Consider the following 27,230-nt stretch of genomic DNA (forward strand, 5'->3'; position numbering starts at 1 on the left):
GTGTTATAAATGTTTGTGCATACAATATTTTTGATCAGAGACTACTGACTGACCAGAATTGTTCACCGCAAAAGTGAGGACCAACTGTAAAAAAAACTGTTAAAAAAAATTGGGAGACCACACAATCATTTGTGCATTCAAAGCTTTGTAATCATGTCATATTTAACAAAAAAGAACTGTTATGGGAAGGCATAATTAAAGGATGGAAAATATTAAATATGGTAAATACTTATTCATTACTCATTACAATTACATTTATGACAAATGTGCTGACTTCAATTTAATTTGTTTATGTTGAAAATATTGTGATAAGTATATAATAATTTATTATAAATACAGTTATTATAAAACTGACTATAATTTGAGATTTTCTTTTGAATATTTATGTCAATAATGAACTATTACATGTTGCATATAAATGTATAATGTTGTAATAAATAATGCTATAATTTATATTGTATTACTGCTATGTATATTATTTATATATTTAAGAGCATTGTCTTGATTAAATATAAATAAAACATCTGAAGACACATTCTTTAGCTGGCATTTAATGCAAGTGCTTAAAGTGTTGTCCCAGATAAGCCTGTTCAGTTCAGACGGGTTAGTCAGGGATGACCCTTTCCACTTAAGCTGGATTTTCACTAACAAGAGACTTCTTCTAACATAAAAAGGATAAAAGCTGAAAGTGTTGTCCTTGATAAGCCTGTGCAGACTTGTGTACCAGATTTGGGTTTATATGTTAAACTGGCATGGTACATTGGAGAAGGTATCTTGAACAACACAAATGTCAGGTTGTATTAACCACCACATTATATAGGAATACTATCAAAACTTGTCAGTCAGCTGATCTACTGCACAGGCTTATCTGGGATGGCACTGTTGGCATGTGCATTAAACCCTGTTTTCCTATGTGAACATGCATTAAACCCTGTTTTCCTATGTGCACATGCATTAAACCCTGTTTTCCTATGTGCACATGCATTACACCCTGTTTTCCTATGTGCACATGCATTAAACCCTGTTTTCCTATGTGCACATGCATTACACCCTGTTTTCCTGTGTGCACATGCATTACACCCTGTTTTCCTAGAGCAAGGCTCATATCTATCCCTTTGCCTAGCAACAGAAAGTCTTGTTGTTTTTAAGGTTTTCCTTTTCCAAAAGCTGCTTGTGTCATCACTACTGTTTTGTAAGCCTTTCCAACATACTTGATGTATTGTCTTGAGAAACCATTATCGGTTTGACTCTGGGAGAAAACAGTATTGATTGAAATGGTGTTTGATGTAATGCAGAATTCTGCTGCATTAAGGAAAACTGCTTGGCACCATCATTGGAATGGACTTAATTACTCTATAGAAAAGGGAGGTGAGATTCCATAAAACTTGCTGTAGTGACATTTTTTTAGTGTTGCTATTCTATGAAATTGTTTTAATTCTTCCATGCACTTGTCTTTCGGTATAGTTTAACAATTAAAAGGCTGGTGTTCTTAGAATGCTGATGTCTGATGTTATTGGCAAATGTTGCATCGCGTTAAAGTTCAAAGGAAATAACACAAATTACTGATTACGCTTCATTATGAAGTTTATGTAAATTGATAGCCTTGAAGTTTCAGTAGGAAGAGATTATAATGGCATAGCAATTGAATGTTCAAGTACAATTTAAGGACCAAATGTTTAGTTAGTCTGTCATGCAGTCGATTAAACATTCTTGTTTTTAAATTCAAGCAGAAAACTTCCTGTGAACCAATCAGGAAAGCCTTATTTGTAGATGCTTTATATTCAGATATATGTATGCTGCCTTAAGTAATTTTATGATCAGAACTTTGTTAAAACCATGTGTGGGATGTAACATGTTTTATCTAAGATCTAGGGAGATCAATACTGAAAGAAATTACATAAGGGAAGTGATTTCAAGCGGACTTACATTTGCATCTGAACTGCATAAATTGTTAGCTTGTTGGTATATTTTCAAACAGTCCTTCTGATTATTTTTATGCTCCCCCAAACAAATTTTGGAGGGAGCATATAGTCGCCACTTCGTCTGTCCGTTCGTGCGTGCGTCCGTCCGTGCACAATTTTTGTCCGGGCTATTCCTCTGCAACTAATGACCGGAATTCAATGAAACTTTATGGGAAGCTTCACTACCAAGAGGAGATTTGCATATTATCAGCGGTTTCTGGTCGGATGATTTTTCACAGAGTTATGGCCCTTTGAAATTTTCCATTAACTGTACATATAGTGCAATTCTTGTCCGGGCTATTTCTCAGCAACTAATGACCGGAATTCAATGAAACTTTATGGGAAACTTCACTACCAAGAGGAAATGTGCATATTATCAGCGGGTTCTAGTCGGATGATTTTTCACAGAGTTATGGCCCTTTGAAATTTTCCATTAATTGTACATATAGTGCAATTCTTGTCCGGGCTATTTCTCAGCAACTAATGACCGGAATTCAATGAAACTTTATGGGAAACTTCACTACCAAAAGGAGATGTGCATATTATCAGGGGGTTCTGGTCGGATGATTTTTGACAGAGTCATGGCCTTTTGAAATTGTATATAAAAAAATTCTTGTCCCCCCCCCAACTACTGTGCCCTCAAGACGTTTCCTTTTATTTGAATATATAGTGCGATATTGTGACAAAAAAAAACTTTGGGGAGCATCACCCGTCTTGGACTGTTTCTTGTTTTCACAAATCAGGGAAGGTATTCACAATTTTAATATTGCCACTAAGCGGAGATTTTTTCGGATTGGCAATATGCTGACTGGTCTGTATACTTTCCACTAATTTATCATATTTTTCTTTCTATTACAGCATTTGTTTATGAATAATGGTGGCCATTGTACTTCAATACAGGCAACAAGTACAAATACATAGCATTTATATAGCGCAAGCATTATTTACAGATTCTATTGCCCAACGCAATTACATATTATGAAATAAGACGAAAACTTAAAACAAAATAACATTTTTGTTCAAGATTGTTAAAACAATCAAAATTTCCTATTTTAGTCAATACAAACACAGACTTCATATTAGTCCTACAAGTACACTCATTTCTTGTAAAGTTTTCCATACAGATGTGTTTTCAGTTTTGATATAATAACTGGCTTTAGATTGACAAGCCTAGAAGATTATTCCACCATTTTGGACCAATAATGGCAGTAAAAGATCCGTCAGCTTAATTTGTTTGTTGTCTAGGGATGTAGGATTTTGTTTCATTGTTTAACATTAATGTGTACTGTCATGGAGCACGTACAAACAATTCCCTTATGTAAACTGGAGCTGTACAATTGTCTACATGAACAACTACATTTAAAACTTTAAACATCACCCTGACCTCTTCTGGAAGCCAGTTTAAGTTTTTTGGAGATCAGTGATTGTTTTTTCAAAAGAAGCTTTCAAGACTTCTCTTGCTGCATGATTTTGAACTCGCTTAAGCTTCTTGATTTGGTAAGCGCGAACCTCCGTAAAAAGACCATTGCAAAAGTCAATATGCAAATGAACTAAACCATGTACTTATAATGCCGTATAGTCTTTTGTAAGATTTTGTCAGATAGGTTTGATATTTCGTAGTTGTACCTGTGAGATCTGACACTTTCTGGCAGCATTTGTTTAAGTTAAGTGTGTTGGTCATGATAACACAAAGATCTCTTACATGGTTGACGAATTTTACTTCGCAACCACCGCAAACCACGATTGAGGTACTCAGTTTCGTCAAATGTTGCCTGGTCCCATATACAATAATTTCAGTTGTTTGATAGGTTCATTTTTAGCTCGACTATTATATATGAAATATATATAGTGGAGCTATCCTACTCACCCTGGCGTCGGCGTGAGCGTGCAAATGTTAAAGTTTGCGTACCACCCTAAATATTTCCTATGTCCCTTGACATATTGCTTTAATATTTTGCATACTTCTTTACCAACATGACCCCAACCTATAAACAAGAGCAGACAACTGTATCAAGCATTTTGTAAGAATTATGGCCCTTTTTTCACTTGGAATATGCATTTTATTGATAAATCTATGTTAAAGTTTGCGTACCACCTCAAATATTTTCAATGTCCCTTGACATATTGCTTTTATATTTTGCATACATGTACTTCTTTACCAGCATGACCCCAACCTATAAACAAGAGTAGACAACTGTATCAAGCATTTTGTAAGAATTATGGCCCTTTTTCCATTTAGAATATGCATATTATTGATAAATCTATGTTAAAGTTTGCGTACCACCTCAAATATTGTCAATGTCCCTTGACATATTGCTTTCATATTTTGCAAACTTCTTTACCAACATAACCCCAATCTATAAACAAGAGCAGACAACTGTATCAAGCATTTTGTAAGAATAATGGCCCTTTTTTGTCTTAGTAAATGAATATTTTGTTAAATTTTGTGTTTAGATCCACTTGACTTCTAAAGTATCAAAGCTTTTGCTTTCAAACTTCAAATAAATTCTTACTATCATGAGGGTACTGTACCTGGCAAGTTCAATTTGACCTTGACCTTTGAATGACCTTGACTCTCAAGGTCAAAATAATAAATTTTAGTTAAATTGCCATAACTTCTTTATTTATGATCAGATTTTATTAATACTTTGACAAAACAACACTTACCTGAATACCACAATGGATTCCACCCAAACAATACCCCACGCCCCAACCCAGAATCCCTGCCCCCCCCCCCCCCTCCCAAAAAAAAAAATCCATTTCCTTTTTTCATTTTTGAAAGATCGTCTAATAAATTACCACACCCCACATTATACCCCCCTCTCAATCCCCCCCTACCCAACCCAAAAATAATATTTTTTTATTTGAAACATGGTTAAAAAAAATATAAAAAAATATTTACTTTATTTTTGAAGGACCGTCCAAACTTCCCACCCAAGCCATTGCTATCAAACAATTTCCCCATGATGGCTTACGTTATACTGTCAAGCACTCAAATAGTCGAGCGCGCTGTCCTCTGACAGCTCTTGTTAGTTTGAAGGTTAATATCCACTTAATGACGTCCTCCAGGCAACTATTAAGTTGCTGAAAAAGACTTAACCATTTTGCAGGCAACATAATTTATGGCGTTTACAATGAGAGCCTGAAGGATGACATTGTATTTAAAACTTATTAAATCTTGTCTTAAATGCACCTTTAAGTGACCTTTTGGCAAATAAGTTTTTGTATGCTTCCAGTTGAATGTCATATATCAGTTGCACTCTCTGTCCGTCAGTCCATCCTTCTTGCATTCTGTTTTTTTTTCGGCGTAAGCTGTATTAAGCCAGCTTTTCACCTTACCTGACCTTTGTAAGTGTCCAATAAAATTCAAATAAAATTTCCCGCGGCTAGGTACGAATGAATACACTTCATTTATTCCATTGGCTGATTTGAGTATACCACCAGAACATTGGAAACATATCCGCGTCTTTGTAACACTGTTTTACTGCATGAAACAATTTTATTTCTAATGAAAAGGCTTTATAGATAGAACAGTTTTACACTCAATTCTCGACATCAATACAGTTTGTGCGTGCACCTTTTATTTTCAGAGAATTACCAGCGCAACGCGTTTATACTTAAAGGCTATGTTCTCATATTTAGTACTTACTTCCATATTCTTGTCAACATGTTAACATGTAAAAGTATAAAGAGCAGTGGAAGCGAGGCCTAACTTTAATACATTGCATTTCAACCTGCGAGGTATCGGGTCAATTCGCGGCCAGTGTATGAATGTCAGAGTTTATATACAGGTCATCACCGGAGTTCGCGGCCAGTAAAATAATCATACATGCCATACGTCCCGGATTGTCCGGGACAGTCCCGGAAATGAAGAACTTGTCCCGCTGTCCCGGAAATCTGTCAAATGTTCCGGAATTTACAAAATCCATATATACATGTACCTTATTTTATGCTTAACTGCACCTCGAATCTGTGTATATCTGCAGCGTCTCCATGACAATGCCTACCCAAAAAGGCAGACTACGCTACGTGTCAAAATCGATCAATTAACAGGGGTCCTGTTATCATATCGATTGTCTCACGTTCGCTGTCAAACCGAAAAGGCGGCATCGTTTAATGTGGTTGTTAATTGACTTTAATCTACTACGTCATTATTTCCCGCTGCGTAAGGGCAAAGGATAGTTGTTCACACATCTGAAGTCCAACATCGCTGAGTTAAAAAATTAAAAGCAGTTTATGTTCGCACGTTTAACAGACAAAGAAGTTGAGTAAAAAAGTAAGCATATAAAAACGTCATCCTCACTAGGTTTATTATTGTCTTGTTCTAAACCCCCAGTAAACATAACGTTAAAAATAATAAGTGAATTTGAATTGCGTTCGCCATGTCAAAACGCCCAGCAGATACTGTTTTGTTGTATTTGTTTTATTGTGATTGGTTGTATGTATTGTGAATTGATTTGAGTTGACGATTTAACGGTACTGTATTGTTGTATTTTTTATTATATAAATGTTATAAATGAATTAAGGCGTATGAACAACTACGCGTTACACACCGGTCTTAATAAAAATAACGCAGTGACGTCACCATCTATGTTTAGAACGCTTACACTGAAACACGTGGCTTGTATCTAGTAACGGAAGTAGTAATGTTTAATTTGACGTTTATAGATCAAGTGTATTTCGGATAGGCTTTTGAACTTTTGCAATTAACGATGCGAAACAAAAAAAAACGTACCAAAAATGCATATATCTATAAAAATCGCTACATTTTATACATGTCCCGGAAAATCGGCATAAGTCCCGGACAATTTAACTCAATGTCCCGGAATTGGTCTGAAAAATTATGGCATGTATGAAAATAATAGTTATATAATAAATACGATATCCGTGAACTAGGTGACCTGGAATTTTCTTTAGACCAGAAATATGTAGATTCTTAATGTGTTTTCAACAATACAATGATAAATATTATTTTTGATTAATTTAACAATAATTATTCCACCATATTGACCAATGTATTAAGCATGAGCGCGATGATTATCGATACTGTTAATAATTGAATCAAATAGCAATGCCTGACAAACCACTAAAACAGGTTTGTTCGAAGAACGCGCCTATAAATACGGATACTTCTCGTGTGGCCGGTTGACTCGTATGTTTTAATTTCACTTCCATTCTTCTTTTGGTTTTCTGTTTTGTATCTATAGGTTTATGACCAGCAATATGTAATAATGTAAAATAAGCCGCGAAAACTCCGCGTAACATCCCGTACTGCGTGTGATGCAGCTAAGAACTGCACAGAAAAAAGACATTCGCTATCCTTGATCTCATTCATTGAACTATCAACGCCGTATATCTTTTTTAAAGATATTTCTTGTTCCTAAATGCTTTCAGATATTTATCTGATTATTACTGTGTGAGTTCTACATACATGACTAACATATTAAGTTCGAGTGTCATTTTCGTACATTAATTTTGGATGAAGTTACGGGACTTGAACTTTCTCTAGAATAAAAGTTTTCTGGACTTTTTTTCCGAATTGCTTTCAGATACTGACCTTATTTTTGGTGTATGAGTCTACCTACATGACTTACAGATGACTTACAGATCGAGTTTGAGATTTGTTCCGGTCAATTGATATTTTGCCAAAGTTACTGGCCTTGGACTTACCAATTTTCTCAGAATCAGCTGCTGTGCGGCTTAAAAGTGGACATTGTTTTTCACAGCTCTTGTTATTATTACATGTATAATTGTGTAATTTAAAAATAATTACTGTACGATTTTATATATCACAAGATGTGTTTTTTTTTCATTATTTTAAAGGTTGCCTTTAACACTTACTTAGATTTTTTTACCTTAACACGAGAAACTATTTAAAGATTCGTGTTTTATATCTTGTGAATCAAGTTTCTCTGCATGTATGTTATAAATATACTGTCATTAATAGAAGCTGGAAGTTCTAAAATACAGTTTCCCATTATCCAACATATTGAATGTGTATACAAGCCTGCCAATGTTTACTTTATCTGATTTTCTTAACACTGACCACCAACTGCTGGTATTGTTGTATTGGCTGCTACAGCATTCCCACTGCCCTCCATATACATGTACCTGATCATAAAACACTGTTTAACCCTTTGAGCGCTGGAACCGGATTTTGAAGGTCTTTGCAAACAGTTTGGATCCAGATGAGACGCCACAGAGCGTGGGGTCTCATCAGGATCCAAACTGTTTGCTATTCTGATAGTATTCTTTGAAAAAAAATAGAAGAAAATTGCTAATTTTAGAAATTTAGCAGACAACATTTTAGCAGACGACAAATTTCCCAGCATGCAAAGGGTTAAAGAGAATTTCTGATTGAATTTGAAAAGGTAGAGTGTTATAGCAACTGAGTTGACCTAAATTGTTGTTATAAAGCAACATTAGGATTTTACATTGTAGTTTTAAAAATATCTTGACATTCTGGGTCCTGCTGTATAATGTGGAAATCAGCAATAAATGAGAAGTACATGTAATAGAGGTCCCAATTGTGGTACATTTATAAAGAACACTGTATTATGTGAATTGGGAATAAGACATCAATTTGGGAATAAATTGTGTTTTATCAAAAGTGCATAATATGCAGTTTTATATGCTGTATTTATCTAGTTTGACAAATTATAATTAAAACCGAAACTTGCATATATAAAAGCATCATTTAAATTGATTTTACTTCAGAACTGGATTTTTATTAATTAAAAAAAAAAATCCTCATGAAATGAACTGTGTCCATGCCGCGCATGGACACGGTTTTAAAATACACTTTAAATGATAAAAATACAATCACTGTTAATGAAAAAGTCATGGAAAATTGCTTATTAAGCTTAAATTATAGATAATATATTACAAAAACAAGAAAGATATACGGCGTTGATTGTGGTCGATGTTTATGAACGATCAAAAGTTATCTCTAATAGATAAAAAGTAGCGGATGCCTTTTTTCTGCGCAGTTCTTAGCTACATCACAAGCAAATCAATTACGGGGTGTTGCGCCAGATTTCGTGGCTTATTTTGCTTTATGTGATATTATTACTCAGATATCTATATTTACCAAATAGAAAAACACAAGAAACATGCGGATTGGAATGCAATGCATTAAAGTTAGGTAACAATTCTGCTGCTGAAACGACGGCTTGTTTACGCCAACTGTACACGACCAAGGCAACAGCTGTGCCTAAAATATTGATATATCGACAAAGCGACTAAACGAACTATTTACTCCATCAGACAAAAATAGCATAGATTCCAATTTTTTCCTTCAATGAAAAGATCGCAACCCCTTCTGCGAACTCCGGTGATGAACTGTATATAAACTCTGACTTTCACACACTGGCCGTGAATTGACCCGAAACCTCGCGGGTTGAAATGCAATGCAAGTAAGTACTAAATATGAGAATATAGCCTTTAGTATAAACGCTTTTGCGCTGGTAATTCTCTGAAAATAAAAGGTGAACGCACAAACTGTATTTATGTCGAAAATTGATTGTAAAACTGTTCTATCTATTGAGCCTTTTCATTAGAGATAAAATTGTTTCATTCAGTAAAACAGTGTTACAAAGACGCGGATATGTTTCCAAAGTTCTGGTGTTATACTCAAATCAGCCAATGGAATAAATGAAGTGTATTCATTCGTACCTAGCCGCGGGAAATTTTATTTGAATATTATTGGACACTTACAAAGGTCAAGTCAGGGTGAAAAGCTGGCTTAATACAGCTTACGCCGAATAAATGTAGATCATGAAATGAATAGGTTTGTTTGAGAAAATCACCAAAATGATGTCCATTCCCAGTTTGATGTCTTATTCCCAATTCACATAATACAGTGTTAAAGTCACATATAATTCAGCAAATTCATGTTTTTTGGAATAATGACGACCAATATTACAGCTCTTTTAAGCACACCTGAGCAGAAAGCTAAAATTTTTAGTTTGAAACCTAATTTCTTGCTCTCATGAACGCTGTATATGTTGTCTCAGTAAATGTCCTCTATTTAAGTACAATTAACAGTGTTTTTTTTTGTAAATTTGTTTTTCTTTAAGTTATTTTTATATATTCGTGCATAAAGGTCAGTATCAGTTTTATAGAAACAAAATTTATTGATATTGCTCTTCTATGTAATTTCTTTCAGTTACATCAGGCAAAATAGACATTCATAAATGTATGTCAAGATCAGCACTGGATATTTTCCTATATTCATTATATCTTGCCAAATACAATTGGAGAAAGTGCCAGAATTGTTGATATGAAACTGTTTTATATCTCAACTCCCCTCAAACAAAATTTGGGTGTGTATACTAGAATCAACCTATTGGTTTTACAGATGGTCGGTGGGTTTGTCAGTTGTGGTCTGTCAGGCAGCAAATGTGCAGTTTGCAGACTTTTTTTTCTTTCTTATAAAGTTCTGGAAAACAGCACTTTTAATTGGGAAAAAATACAAATTTTCCAATTGCTGTCCACATAATTCCCAATTAAAAGTTTCACAAACATTTTTATTTTTTTTTTAAATAAAATGCAACATTAAGTTAGTTTCCCTAAGCAGCTCTATGGCTTGAACCTAAATAAATATAATATTGACAACTTGACAACACTCTCAATTTTTAAGTATTTTGGAGCAAAAAATCAAATAGAATTTCCAATTTCCCAATAATCACTGTCTATCATCACCACCGGAAATAGATTAACAGCGAAGCGAAAGTAAACAAACCAACCATATAGAGCAGTCAGTATTTACCTAAAATATCTAATAATAACTTGCTCCTGGATAACCAGTGCGTGTTAGGCATCTTACAGAAAGATTAATATGTTTAAAAATGTGTATCTATCTTGCAATTCCTATTGATGAAGTGTTATTTACACAAATGTATGACTGCTTGGTACCGCGTTGAAATTGGAACTTCTCGAAGAAACAGCTTTTCTTTCATGATTACATGGTTTGCCATCGGGTATGGAGTCGATTTCCTATTCTTATAGGCAATATATACCATCTTAATGCTTTTTGTATTGGTTTGATTATTGTTCGTGGAAATCTATTAAATTAAAATAGCTGTAGTGTACAGCGAATAGTTGTTTATGGCAAAAGTCGTGTACGGTGAATAGTTAAAGTCATGTACATCATTAAAATGATTTAAAAAAAATATTTTTTCAACGTACATTTATATTCTTAAACTCGGACTTTTGCCCTTTTTAATGATGAATAAATCTTAATTTTAAACTTTGTTTTAATCTCAACTATGCATGGCCCCATTACCCCCCCCCCCCCACCCCCGAATTAATACGCAAACACAGCACATGTGCGGTGGTATGATAAAACGTTGGCTGATATTTAATTTTATAACTGCAGCTTTCTAGCGATTTTTTCATTATTTCTTAAAAATTGGGGACATAGAGGTATGATAGATATGATAGACAGAAAAAAAGGTTTGTGCCTGATCTTTTTGTAATATATCGAGCTCGGCACGATTAAAATAACGGCTCGGCAAGCCTCGCCGATATATTATTCTAAGCCTTGCCTGATATATTACAAAAAGATCAGGCAGTAACCTGTTATTCTCTATGTAGCAGGTGCCCGTAATACAAAACATTTTTTTAAATATCAACAATGCATCAGACGTATTATTTGGCCATAAACTGTCTCATGGTAAAGAATATAATTGTATTTATTTGTTTTATACCAAGATGGTCACGTATTTGCGAAATTTTCATTTATTTTCCCTTACAAACTCAAAACTATTTGCCGTACACAATTTTATTTTATTTTGTTATACGCCATACATGTCGGGTTCTATTCGCCGTACACAACGAAGTTTATATTTTAGCCAAACATTTGCATACTAACTTGATTTTTGGGCTGAAGCTTGCAAAAACCGATAGTTTCTATAATTCTAATTGCATACCATTGAAAAATTCGGCAAAATTATTATATTTTCCTGGGACAAAAGGAAAAAAGATGTACCAATGAACTTAATTTTCGGTACCAGGTAGCTGATGATTGATCAATTTAACAATCGAATGTATTAATAAAGAACTCCAACTACTTACGATATAAGTTTGATATGTCCACTATTAATTTGTCGCACAGTTTTTTGAAAACATTCGCAATAAAAATGGTAAAACTTATTCTTTTCACGAGCACTACCTCTTAGGTGATGTTTACTTTCGCTTCACTGTTTATCTATTTCCGGTGGTGATGATAGACAGTGATAATAAGACTTCACGACGCAAATTTTTCCAATAGCAGGGGATTTTTTGCGCACATTTTTCCTATTGGGCTGATACCTGTACTTTTCCCAATTGGGAAAAATAAATCGCTGGTTACATAGTCTGTATTGCCATGCCTAGTTTTCTGGGTATCAACTTAATGGAAACTTAATTATTTATTTGATATGTAGTTTATTCTTTTTGGAAATGCAAACAATATTTTTGTGAATGTTGCTATATTCTTTATAGAGTTATATGCCCTAGAAAGAAGGCAAATTGTGGATTTCAATAATAATTGCACATGTGTACTTTGTGTCGCAAACTGATTCCTCAGTTTTCTGTGTATCAGAACAAAACTTTATGGGAGTATTGTAAATACTTTGTAGAATCACAAGACATTGTTTGTGTATGATCTATTATTTATTGAAGAGTTATTTGCCCTTGAACTTAGCCAATTGATTAATTAAAAGTTGTCATCCTGTATTATCACTGTTTAGCAGCCAACAGCAAGATTTTGAGATCAATTTTACTTCTCAAGATATGCACCTGCTTGAAATGAGCAAATGTGGGAGTCTTTATTATTTTCAATAAATGTTCTAGTTGTTTTTGTTATCTAAGAAATTGATAGCCATAAACATTATGCTGTTAAAGGGGACTGTAGGCAAGTGTTAAAATAAGGCATATCCCCACTTTTCACACATATATGTAACTGAAAGTGATTATATAAATATGATCATTAAGAAATAATAGAAACAATTTCAACACTTATTTTGAGCTCACCTGCGATCATTGTGCTGATGGGGTCAACATAGAGGAAACCATTGGGGCCTGTCATCTGTGTCAGTCTGTGCATGAGCTTGTGCATCCACATTTATTCTTTGTTTCTGAGACCTTTTGAACTGTTCGGCAATTTTTAATAACACTTAACAGGAATGATCCTTTTTCCTACAATAGGAAGATAAGCTTAAAAATTAGTCTTTCAATGACAAAGCCCAGAGGCATAATACTTTGTATGCTACATCTTGTTTGCTAAACATTGTTTTTAATTGTTTCAATATTTCGCGAAGGTTTGTTCATATGCCCACTTCAGTGCTCTTATGCTGAAAATTTATGTGGTACTATTTTTAATATCTATGTTTTTTGTCATAATTGTATTACCTTTAAATATGTTTTTCAGCTGTATTAACTTTCATTAAAACACATTATAAACACTCATTGAGGGGTGAACTTTCTTATTATTGGCAAATCATTCAATTATTCTAAGATGAAATATCAAAGACTTAACTACCTGCTTGGCAACCATTATGAATTACAATAGATTTAACATGAATATTTTGAACATTAAAAACATAACCAAGTTACAAACCTATGGGGTGATAAAGGTGTTTACAATTTAATATCCTTATGCTTTCTGGATAACATTGCAGGTGGTAGGGTGTATGGCTGAAGGTTTGTAAGCAAGCAGGAAGAATTCAGAATTCATATGCACTACAACAAGGAAGATAGATCTAGTGATCTTGTATGACCCAGTGATCAGTACATTGCAGTTATGGAGGATTTATTCTGCAGCTAAGGTACTTTTTTTAATGAATATAATACTTTACTTTAAATGTTTTCATATTTAGTTGAATACATTTCGCTTTAGAATCACTAATTTACAATGTGCATCAAAGGAAAAATTATTAGACAAATCTAAGCAAGTATTCACAAATACTTTCCTTTTAGATTGTGTATCTTTTAAATGTAGACTCTACAAACTCATCAAGTGCATAACTATATGTAAATGGTGGAGTCTTCAATTTAATAGCAAAAACTTACCTCAAGTATGCATATTTCTTGCCAAATATTGAACTACAATAAAACTTAATATCTAATTAAGGTACCGGTATGAGTTTGCACGCACATGAGGAAGATGTAATAACTAGGGATGGGACCGAATATCCAAATATTCCAACATTCGAAAATCGGCCGAATATTCGGATCCAAAATTCATATTCGAATATATTCTATATTTATGCACAGATACTTCTAAAAAGTTATACGTACATGTACAAAGTCGCAGTTCAGGTTTAGTGCAGACGACTTTCCTGTATAAGTCATTGTTTTGATAACAGCTGCCATCAATGCACGAGATGATAATTAGCAAACGGGAAGGTATATGGTGTGGGACCAATCGCCAATTTACTTAAAATTTAAATTGATGCAATATGTACAAACTATTTTCTAATAATCAGTCGAAAATGAAAATTAACTTTGAGAAACATCAATGTGTATCGATAAACATTCCATTTGTTTGATATACAAAATATGTATTTTGACAGGTCTTTTAACCTCCGGTGGAATAATACACAATATCTTTGGACTTGATTGGGCCGCAGTTGGCTTTTATTTCAGTGCGACACATCTATCGATAGCAATTAGCGACCCATATCACAAAACACCATGGTGTGAATGCCTGATAAAATCAATAATTTGCCGATAAAGTGTAAAAAAAACTACACTGGAGCACTCGAGTAGTAGAAGTCGATGGTAATAAGGGGCAATAAAGGGATAAGTGATAATAAGTTTTACCAAGACAGACCTTTTATAGGGAATTTGTTGTTAATTTATAGAACGTACGTCGTGTTTTACGAATGTCGGGACAAATTGTGCCTGGCCCAAAAACAGCACTGTCTCACCGAGATCGGGTTGTATGGTATGTTTGTTTTGAATGCTTTATCCATATATTAAATCAATATCTATTTAATCAGAATTTAGTTACACAAATATTAACCAATTAAAGTGTCGTGGTTCTTATTTCTAGAAAAAATAGTTAAAACAAAAGCATAAATAAAATCGATGGGAAGTAATCTGAATCAATTAAAAGTATTGAAATAAATCAGAATTACGGTCGGTAATGTGTTTCCTTGAAATAACAACAACAAATATGTTATGTCTTATGAAAATAAACAGTATTTATTTAAAAGGAAGAACATAATATTATATCAATAATCTTTTTTCTAAAATTATTACTCTATCAAGTTTTTCAAAGCTGCACATATGATACGATTAATAGTGGTATTTGTGGCAACATGAACTAGTACATTGCTCTGGACGGTCATAAGTTCGTACATTTTAATATATGGTTTAAAAATCGAATATTCGAATATATTTGAATAATGACAAATGAATATTCGAATATCATTTTCAGTATTTGTTCCAATCCCTAGTAATAACATTATCTTGCTTTTTATGCCCACAGATCGAAAGATCGTGGGTATATTGTTTTTGGCCTGTCTGTCATTCATTCATTCATTGTGTGTGTCCCAAAACTTTAACCATGGTTAAAGTTTTGCAATAACTTTTGCATTGTTGAAGATAGCAACTTGATATTTGGCATGCATGCATGGAGCTGCACATTTTGAGTGGTGAAAGGTCAAGGTCATCATTCAAGGTCAAAGGTCAAATATATGGCTTCAAAGCGGCGCAATAGGGGGCATTGTGTGTCGGACAAACACATCTCTTGTTTGAAAAATGTACTTAATTCTTTATTGTAAAGCTTAGACAAGGTGATTTATTATTTATTTATAGATGCCAATTATAAATTTGCAAGAGTATATATGGTATTCTTTGTTCTTTGCCAGTAAACAGGATAGCATAATTAAAGGGGCCTTTTCACAGATTTTGGCATGTATTGAAGTTTGTCTTTAAATGCTTTATATTGATAAATGTAAACATTGGATCTAAAAAGCTCCAGTAAAAACACAAGAATAAAATTAAAGAAAAAACAAAAAAATTAACTTTCAACTGGGCTTGAACCACTGACCCCTGGAGTAAAAGTCTCTCCTTTAGACCACTCAGCCATCCGTGCTCTCACAATGAGTGATGTAATTTATACTTTCTATAAGCAATCCTCTTAGTAACACAATATTTAACGACAACAACAGAACTCTGCAAATTATTCAATCGTTTCACGTTGCAATGCTTTTTAATTTTCAGGTTTTTAAATCAACAAAAGATGCATAAAATGGATATTTTAGAGCATTGTAAATGTTCAGTATTACTGTTTCCTCACACATATCATAACTACAATGAAAATTTGCGTATCTGTAACTTTTTTACAAAAATTGCCAATTTACCAAAACGTGAAAAGGCCCCTTTAAGCAAGAATGTTAGTGTTTTTAATCTTTTAGGGATATTGCAAACTTGGAAGTTATTTCACAGGATGTTACATTTTACAGGATGGAACATTTTTAATAGCATGGTCATTTTGTGTATTTGTGTGCACAGTGCATTTTGCTAAGGAGTTCTTTAATGATTGTGTGTGTGTGTTGGGGGGGGGGGGATAAATCTTTGTACTTGTCTGTTTGGCACTTTTTTTACTTTACTCAACTCCTCTTTAACTGCTTGGTAGATATCACTCATAGTCTCACAGCTGAATATGTAAATTTTAATTAAGCTTTTAATGTTTTGTCTGTGACTAATTTTATCACAATTATGTCACTTTGTCATTTTGTCCACTTTAGAATGAAATGTCTTTGAAAAATTGTCTACTTAAATTCCCTTTAACTACTTGGCTCATTTTATGTATAAACTGCAGGGCCGTACCCAGGAATTGTTGACTGGGGGGGCCCAAACGGAGAGGGTGCGGGAGGGGTTGCCCCTCCCGAATAGATTTTTTTTATTAGGCACTGTTCAAGGTGAATTTTAATGCATATAGAAACATATGTTGTGTTATAAATTATGGATATATAACAAGTAAATCAGCACCTTTCTGAAGTCTAAAGCTTTAACCATTACGGGCCGTCCATAAAGTATGTCACGCTCCAGGTGGGGGGAGGATGCGTAAGTAAGTGACAGTTTGCGACATGGGGGAGGGGAGTCAGGCCATGTGTGATGTCACACATTTATTAAAAAAATATTGTATAATTTATTTATTATTTCTTTAGTAGAATTTAAAAATAATTTTCAAAAATTTGTAAAACATTTCAATTAGTTTTATGTCAAAATAAGACGAATTGCGTATCTCCTGATTCTGTTGTTCGAATGTTTAATACTGGCAACTTGACTGGGCCGGCTTATTCAATAGGCACAACCACCACACAGATTTCAATGACGAAATAATTGGACTGTTCCATTTTTAGTTAGTAAAGGTGTGAAAGAAAATCTAAATTATAATTTCGTTTTTATTAGAGGTTAACACTTGGATAAATATTCATACTGCTCATCGTAACAACCCTACAGTTATAAAAGCCTGTAATGTGAAAGTTCTTTTACCGGTAAGTGAAATTTTAATACGGTTTAATAGTGAATTGAGTTTTAGATAAAATTTAAATTAAGTATTAACTTAAAAAAAATGTTCGAAAGTGTGAGTTTGTGACGTACTTTAGGGAAGGGGGTCAAAGATTTTGTAACAGTTTGTGACATGCCGGGGAAAAAATGGTAAAAAAAGCGTGACATGCTTTATCAACGACCCCTTGGTGTGAAATTCACACTCATGTTTAAAGCTTTAGATTTCAGAAATGTATTACACCTTATTAAGAAGTAAAAGCAACCTTTGAAACTAAAAAACCTTTATTATGAAATGTAACATAAAGTATGACTGTAGAGGAAGTTTGATTTCAAAGAGAAAATACTACTATGGTTATATGTCAGTAACTGACATATAACCTACTAGTATTTTCTCTTTGAAATCAAACCTCCTCTATATAAAATTTCAAAGTAAATTCATTATAACATGTTAATCATCTACAAGACAGTTTTCACAGAAATGTTTAATAAGCTATGACTCTAGAGGAGGTTTGAATTCAAAAGAAAAACACTATTATCGTTCAGACCTACGACCTTCTGTATCAGTTCCATCCATTCGCTGTTTCTCTTTCCTTGTCCAATCAAAATACGTGTTTCACCCACCATCAAAAGATGAAGCATTGAGAACAATGGGAAATTGACAGATCGGGGATGTGTGTACAAGGTGATAAGAAAATAATGCCTAGGGGCTCATTTCCACTGGCGAGTAAATTAGCGCTAATCCCCTTGTGTATCAGGGGCAATAAAACAAATCTGCACATTTGTATTGCAGGGAAGTGTACTGTGGGCCCTTTCATGTGAGAAAATTTGCAGTAGGCCCATTATTAAAAAATCATAACTCGACAGCCAGCTGGGGGGGCCCTGGCCCCTGGGCCCAGGGCCTGGGTACGGGCCTGAACTGTCTACTTAAATTCCCTTTAACTACTTGGCTCATTTTATGTATAATTTCAGATCTGAAAAGCCTACATGCCTAGGAGATGGTTATGTAATTATTGTTGAAATCAATTTTTCAGAAGCAAGTCCTGTAAAAGACATAGTTATATATGTTAAGTGGGGGTATCATTGTCCTTAAAACATTGAATATACAAGTCACTTTAACTTAAATTTGCCTTATTTGGTCTTTTTCATTATTAGTTTTCATGTTCATGTAACCTATTCTTTTGAACATGTTAATGAACTTTAGACCAGTGCAATCAATATTTTGAAGAAAAATAGAAATTTAAATGTTTAAACTCTGTTATTTAGTTTTGTTACCATGTTTTGTGAAACATCAGATTACATCGTCAGGTGATGGGAAGTTTTACTGGTTATTTTATATTTTATTAAATTTCATTTTGCAAACTCAATATTGCAATTAAATCTTTTGGCAAAGATAACTGTCAGCTTTAAGGAAAAAACGTTTATTAAATTTTTCAATTATGCACTTGGTAATCTTGACTCAAAGCTATTTGTTTCAGGTATCTGAATGATTTTGTAATTTTTTTATAAGGCAGACCAAGGTTTGAAAAAACAGTCCCCATGAAAAAACAGAGAGACTGAAAAAAACTCTTAATTGACAAACTTAAATTGACGAAAAGACACACTCTGCTACCATTCAATTCTGTTGCATACTCACCCAAAATTTCCAATCGTAAAATCAAGAGGCTATACACTTCAAATGTAGAGATCACCAATTAGTTTGAGCATGGCAGCCTGGTGTCAGATATTTGTGTGTGATTTATTGTCTTACATAATACTTTGACCAGAATCAATATGTAATGTATCATCATACTTAGTTGTCAACAGGAATTCACTGCATATTTTGGAGTGTTTTTCCCTGTACCAAAAAAAAGTTTATTGCACAATTTGCCATATCCAAATCTGCTATGTAATTGTGTGATCATTTCGTTTTGACAAGATAAGCAGTTAAACTCATTCATTTATAGGTCAAAGAGCATGACTGTGTTATTATTTCTGATAATAGTTGAACAATATCTGAGGAAGAGCTTACAAGATTTTGGCATATGAAAACCAATGCGCATTATATATTTTCAATGACTTCCCTTTCCCTTTCAGATTTTGATAATTGAGCCATGAACGACAGTGATGAAGAGCCCACCACATCTTCCCAGGGCAATAATTCAATGAATAGTAATATAGGTCATCAAGGTCAGGGTATAGGTCATCAAGGTCAGGGTAGTGAATCAGGTCAAGGTCAATCTCAATCCAGTTTAACAAATCATAATCTAAGCCAGGCAAACTGTGTGAGGCAAAATCCTGGTCAGTCAAGACTTTTTAATATCTCAGCAGGTCATTCCAATTCTTTGAATAATAGTTCTAATGATGTCAATCATTCAAGTCCTAAAGTTAGGGATGTAAGTCTTACCAGTCATTTACAACTATCTGAAAACAATTGTGTTGGCAATTCTATTAACAATAATGGTAAAAAATCACATGTTCAGTTCCAGTCCACTCCATTAACTTATCATCTAGACAGACCTCATGGTCAGCTATCATCCTCAGCTCAGCCTGACATGAACTTTGGTCAAACCAATCATCCAGCCTCTTACACCATCAAAGCCAACAACACACCTAGAACTGGCCAACAACCCAGCCTCAGTTTGGGATATATGAAGTCAGTGGTGCGCGACCTGGAAAACCACGGTCCATTGTGCAGTGACTCTGGTTTGGCCGATTCTGGCCAACCAAACTTCAGTGAAAGTCAGACGGGAATTACTGGTCACAACTTGGGCCAGACCAGCCTCTCCAGTTACAGTTTAGACGAGGCGAGTCAGGTCAGCCCGCCCTTGTCCTTTTCAAGTAAGTCCAGTTACAATCTGGGAGAGACCAACAGATTGTTCAGATACAATTTTGGTCGCCCCAGTCAGTCAAGTCATAACATAGGACAAGTTGGCCATAACATAGGACAACTTCGTCATAACATAGGTCCCTGCGGAAGTGAAGGACATGCAAGGCAGCCAAGTAACGCTGCTCAGTCTGTTATAGCTCCATATGAACTGTTTGGACAGAGGAACTGTGGACCAATCATGGGAGAAGCCGGTCTCAACCAGGTGAATGCAGGACCAACAAGTGCAGCTTTCTTGAGATCTGAAGTAGCCCCACCCACGTTCCTCAGTGACCTTGATGGTGAAAGATCGTACACTGCAGCTAATGCACAAGGGTATGTTGTATTTAAGTTGAAAAAATGAGATGTTTGTGGCTGCACAATTACTTTTTAATATGAAGAATAATGCAATAGACTTGCTGTGCCAATATTGGACAAACAATATTTGGATTCACTGTCATAGTGCTACAGAAAGTGTTTTGTCTTTCAAGTAACAACACATAAAACCATTACAAAGTTTGATGTACTCCAAATAAGACTAGTTTATCCTATTCATTGATTATAGATGAAAAAAATAGTTACACAAGATGATAATTTTTTCTTAACAATAATTCATGGTTTTCAATTTTCAAAAACTGGTAAATTAACTAGAAATTACAGGAACAGTAAGTGTTGGTTAATAAGGTAAACCATTCTTGTCTACCAATAACCAAAAAGATGCAGTAGTCTCCCTTGTCTTGGGTGCCAAAATTGTACTAAAAATTGTAAAAAAGAATACACTATCCTTGTGTTTGAATCCTTTTCATATTCAGTACCAAAATGAATCTAACTGTATAACAACAATACATACTATTATATATGTAATAGATAAAATACATATAAGTCAACATGGGTATGAAGACAACTTCTGGTACTGTTGATGAGTCATGATGGATTTTTAGCTGACCTGAGCACAACGTGCTCATGGTGAGCTTTTGTGATCGCCTTTTGTCTGTCGTCCGTCGTGGGTCGTCGGTTGTCCGTTGTTCAACGTCAACATTTGCATTGTTAACTCTGGAGGCCAAATTGTCCAATCTTCATGCAATTTGGTCAGAAGATTGGTCTCAATGATATCTTGGATGAGTTCGAAAGTGGTTACGTTCGCTTGAAAAACATGGCTGCCAAGGGGCGAGGCATTTTTCCTTACATGGCTATATATGGCAATAGTAAAATCTTGTTAACACTCTAGAGGCCACATTTATTGTCCAATCTTAATGAAACTTGGACAGAAGATTTATCCCAATAATATCTTGGACGAGATCGAAAATGATGCAGGTTGGTTGAAAAACATGGCCGCCAGGGGGCGGGGCATTTTTCCTTATATGGCTATAGTAAAACATTGTTAACACTCTAGAGGCGACATTTATTTTCCGATCTTCATGAAATATGGTCAGAAGATTTGTGTTATTGATATCTTGGATGAGATTGAAAATGGTTACGTTTGCTTGAAAAACATGGCTGCCATGGGGTGGGGCATTTTTCCTTATATGGCTATAGTAAAATCTTGTTAACACTCTAGAGGCCACATTTATAGTCCGATCTTCTTGAAACTTGGTCAGAAGATTAATCCCAATAAAATCTTGGACGAGTTCAAAAATGATGCCTAGTGGTTGAAAAACATGGCCACCACGGGGGCGGGGCATTTTTCCTTATATGGCTTTAGTAAAACCTTGTTAACACTCTAGAGGTCACATTTATTTTCCGATCATCTGGAAACTTGGTCAGAAGATTTGTCCCAATGATATCTTGGAGGAGTTAGAAAATGGTTTTGGTTGCTTTAAAAGCATGTCCACCAGGGGCAGAGCATTTGTCCTTATATGGCTATATATGGCTATAGTAAAACCTTGTTAACATTCTAGAGGCCACATTTATTGTCCACTCTTCATGAAATTTGGTCAGAAGATTGGTCTCAATGATATCTTGGATGAGTTCGAAAATAATTAAGTTTGCTTGAAAAACATGGCTTTCAAGGGGCGGGGCATTTTTCCTGATATGGCTATAGTAAAATCTTGTTAACACTCTTAGAGGCCACATTTACTGTCCGATCTACATGAAACTTGGTCAGCAGAAGATTCATCTCGATAATATCTTGGACAAGTTTAAAAATGATGCCAGTTGGTTGGAAAATATGGCTGCCAGGGGGCGGGGCATTTTTCCTAATAGGGCTGTAGTAAAACCTTGTTAACACTGTAAAGGCCACATGTATTTTCGGATCTTCATGAAACTTGGCCAAAAGATTTTTCCCAATAATATCTTGTTATCTCAGGTGAGCGACTTTGGGCCTTTCAGGCCCTCTTGTTTAGTTATTGCCACTCCACTGTACATTAGTGAACAAAGGCGTGAAACAGATGCAAATTGTGTATTATAGCATTTTATTGCAACTGTTCCATATATAAAACTGCAACGGTATTGAATGCTTTTGTAGGAGTTAAAGGAATTGGTTGAAAGCTCTATGATTGTTTGGGTAGGTGTTCAGAAGTGTGATGCTGAGAATGTTAAATGTTTTTAACAAAAAAATCCATAAAATGAATGTTCAGTAGAAATGGACAGTGCTCTATGAAAACCAGTCTTAGTGCATGTGTTTAAAGTGTTGTCTTACATTAACATGTGCAGTCTTCACAGGCTAATCAGGGAGCACACTTTCCCCTTAGACCGGATTTTCGTTTAAAAGAGACTTCCTTAAAACAAAAAATCCCAGTCAAGGGAAGAGTGTCATCCTTGATTCGCATGTGCAGACTGCACAGGCTAATCTGGTACAACACTTTAGGCACATGCATTAAGCCTGATTTTCACAGACGCTTGTTAAGTTCTTTTAAACATTGTTCTCTGCCTCAATTCCATGTTTATACTGTTTAAATAGTTTAAAAGGTACAGCTACTTGACATCATTGATCTACTGTGGAGCATAGAGATCAGTTTTTTTTTACCTAGAAAGCTTTTTGCTAAGAAACATAAATATTTAATGGTTTATGTGCCTCTTGGAGCCTTGGTGTCTAGACCAGGAGCTATTACCAATTCCTAAAAAATCTCCCGTTACCCAACTTTCATTGTTTCAATGCAGAGGCGGTATTTGTTAAGGGATGAATGATATATTGTGCATTGTTTGTTTGTTATGCAGAAATCAAATTTGTCTGCACTTTAGTGAAAGTGTGCTAGGTTATTGTACTTCAGACAGATTTTGATAAATCATACATGCATCTGCCTCTGTTATCTGAAAATGATATGTGGGCACATCATGTGTATGATTGATATTCCAGATAAATATTGGAGAATCATATTTTTCTTGGCCTCAAATATATTGGCCTCCATATTTTTTCTATTTATGTCTGATTAACGCAAGGTTATTTTACACTGTGTAGTCATTCCATTAAAACCCCACCCTTATACTGACATAAAAGCTGCCATTTGCAACGTTTGCAACTTTTTTTTCGTCCTTGTAAAGTACATGTTCATGTAACATGCTCATTCCCAATAATGAAATATTATTAATTATCATAGAGAAATTTCACAACTAAAAGGAAATTTGTGTCAATTTTGTTCCAAAAGGGCATCTACAAGTTAACAAATTAAATGAGCACTGAAACTGAACATTTCATCAGAAATGCATGTAAAAGAATATTTATATGGATTTGTGTTATTAATTACCAAGCAATTAAAAAGACCCATATTTCCCAATATGAAGATTTCACCATGAGCAGTTTACCCATTTTCACGTTGTTTTTTTCGTGCTAATTTTTCCCTATCAGCGTGGCACCCGTACTTGTCCCCATTGGACAAAAAAATATGGCTGTTTAGCCATGGGCTTGTCCTAATAAAATCAGTTTCATTTTCGGTGAATATTGTGTATGTTATGCAAGAACATTAATACCTAGATGAAATATTGATTAAAGCTAAATCATATTGGTGTAGGTAATGCTGTAGAAACTCTATCTGTAATTGGTACAACAATACATGTATGCCGTTTTAAACTGTTGTTTTTCATATTTTCTTGGTATCCATAATTAAGAGAGCTCCTTTCTGTCTGGGATCATTTAGTCTAGTTTTGAAGTTCTGTTTATTATGACTTTGGCTTGTACCATGTCTGTTTCAATTATCTGTCAATCTGTTGATAATTTGGTGGTTGCTCAGCCAGATTTGTGGAAGAGTTAAATTGTGGAATAGGGTAATGGAGCCATAATAATTATTGTATTACTGGTTTGACTTGCATAAATAGTGACTGAAACAATGTACCATGTAGATGTAGAGAGCATCCCAAATTGATCATCACATTCATAAAGCAGGGACAGAATAGAATGCAATTAAAATTGACACCCATGATATGGAAGACAAACAAGAAAATATACCATAATTATTTTTCAGGCATTTCGTCTATTTCATCTGTGGACCGAGTGACGAATTTAAGATCCTAACGAATAATTTTTTGCCCAATGTTTAAACAAAATTAAGACTGAATTACAGTAGGCATGAGACATTTAAATCCAACGTAATCCACGCATACATACATTGATCGTCTGTTTTGTAATCAAGATATATTTGGTTTTGACACAAAGGGGTGCACAGTGTACTTAACTGACACGTGGCATTGCTGTAAAACGTGAATGCAGTTCAGCTGTATGGAATGCGTTGACTTCGTTTAGGTAGAATAGTAATGATTAGCGCAAATTGTTTACAACTTTATTACCCATTGTGTGTATTGTGTTTTTCAGGGGTGTTGAATAATTGGCAATTGGTTTTGATGTTTCAAGCACTCGTTAACGGTTTTTCGGTCCTTCTAATCTGCTAATCATAACAATGAACTTGTCAATTGCATACAATAATATGGGGCCCATTACTACCACCTGATAACAAAATACTATTAAATTGGCATGTGACAAACTGGACTCCAAAGTGTCCTCTCTTTTCCCCACCACCATTTGTCAAAACCGCGATTTATCGCAGACATGTACGTTACAAACAGATTGGATATTGACTAACGCAATTTGATTTTCAAAATCAGAAATTGGTGAATCTAAGTGCTGACTAAATAGCCATTTTTGTTACATGATGAAATTTCGTGCTGATGAAAATAAATGGTTTCACATTATATATGCCTGCCCTAAGGTATATATATAGCGTTTAGTGCTTTCAAAGCACAGCACAAACCTCCCTTTGGGGTCGCAGAGCATTTCACAGATCTTGTTAAAGAAATGTTCCCTGACAGCCATATTCAGTGATTTTTGTGTGATCGTGTGATGTCCGTCGTGCGTGTGTGCGTCCGTCAACAATTTTTTTGTGTAAGACAGAAGAGGTCACAGTTTTCATTCAATCTTTATGAAATTTGATCAGAATGTTTATGTTGATGAAATCTGGGTTGGGATTGTATTTGGGTCATCTGGGATCAAAACTATGTCACTAGGTCAAATAATAGAAAATCCTTGTGTAGACAATAGAGGTCACAGTTTTCAACCAATCTTTATGAAATTTGGTCAGAATGTTTATCTTGATGAAATCTGGATTGGGATTGTACTTGGGTCATCCGGGTTCAGAAACTAGGTCACTAGGTCAAATAATAGAAAAACCTTGTTTAGACAATAGACGTCACTGTTTTCATCAGATCGTCATGAAATAGGATCAGAATGTTTGTCTTGTTAAAGTCTGGGTTGGGTTCAAATTTGGGTCATCGAGGGTCAAAAACTAGGTCACTAGGTCAAAGTTTTAAAAAAAACTTGTGTACAGTAGAGGTGACAGTTTTCATCCAATCTTTATAAAATTTGGCCAGAATATTAATCTTTATAAAATCTGGGTTGGGATTGTATTTGGGTCATCTGGGGTCAAAAACTAGGTCACTAGGTCAAATCATAGTAAAACCTTGTGTAGACAATAGAGGTCACAGGTTCCATCCAATCTTTATCTTGATCTGGATTGGGATTGTATTTGGATCATCTGGGGTCAGAAACTAGGTCACTAGGTGAAATCATAGAAAAACCTTGTGTAGACAATAGAGGTCATAGTTTTTATCTGATCTTAATGAAATATAGTCAGAATGTTTATCTTGATAATATCTGATTTTGGATCCTATATGGGTCATCTTGGGTCGAAAAATTAGGTCACCGGGCCAATTCTAGTAAAACCTTGTGTAGATGAAAAAGATCTCATCATGTCTTAATGAAATGTTGTCAGAATGAATTAATTGATGAAATCTGGCTTGGGATTGTATATGGGTCTGATAGAATTTGAGTTGATGTAGCAAAGGTTAGTCAGGTGAGCGATTAAGGGCCATCATGGCCCTCTTGTTTTTTGTTTTTTTTGTTAAAGCCTGTGCCATTTGGATTGGGAAAATTAGCGCGATAAACTATAAAATTGGGAAAAAATAGTGTGATAAACCATGAAATTGGGAAACATTTAGCATTATAAATATGATTATAAGAACAGAATTAAAATGGTGAAGTGCATGTTTGACAGCATTTTGATATTATAAAGTGCTGCTTTAATGTCTTCTTACAATGAAGACAACGTTAAATTAATATCCTCCCACATGCATATTAAACTTGCAATAATTATTGATTCTTAGATACACAATTTAATCAATACCTCTTAAAGAGTATAACTTTAATTCAGCATTTTGTTTAAATTAAATATCATATGGTGAAAACATTAACAAATATTAACAAACGCACTTTAGTGTTCTTGCTGTGTTAATGATGTATTAAATGGAGTTAAAATAATATATTTAATTTGTTTACCTTTCAATATCTTGCACTTGACATCCTCAGTTCGATGCTATTTCAGTAAACTGTACAGCGTGACAAACATAATAAAGCAGAATATGCATATGAATCTGATTATAGACAGATCCACTCACATATAAATCAAATCATGTTTGTCTCTTTCCATTTTCGAACG

General features: G+C 34.6%; 1 protein-coding gene across 2 annotated transcripts in view; it reads left to right on the forward strand.

Annotated features, from left to right (window-relative positions):
* Positions 1-202: 202 nt before the first annotated feature.
* LOC127876979 (kelch-like protein 5) overlaps positions 203-27,230 on the forward strand; it is a 97,030-nt gene continuing 70,002 nt past the window's right edge. The window contains exons 1-3 of one of the 2 annotated variants that reach the window (XM_052422535.1): positions 203-221; positions 13,625-13,771; positions 19,542-20,646. In XM_052422535.1, the coding sequence (XP_052278495.1) occupies positions 19,559-20,646 (1,088 nt within the window). In that variant the 5' untranslated portion in view covers positions 203-221; positions 13,625-13,771; positions 19,542-19,558. Of the gene's footprint in view, positions 222-13,624; positions 13,772-16,409; positions 16,441-19,541; positions 20,647-27,230 lie in introns of those variants that run through there. The other variant, XM_052422536.1, reaches the window with a different exon arrangement.

The sequence above is a fragment of the Dreissena polymorpha genome, chromosome 4 (genome assembly GCF_020536995.1).
Source record: "Dreissena polymorpha isolate Duluth1 chromosome 4, UMN_Dpol_1.0, whole genome shotgun sequence".
Lineage (NCBI taxonomy): Eukaryota > Metazoa > Mollusca > Bivalvia > Myida > Dreissenidae > Dreissena > Dreissena polymorpha.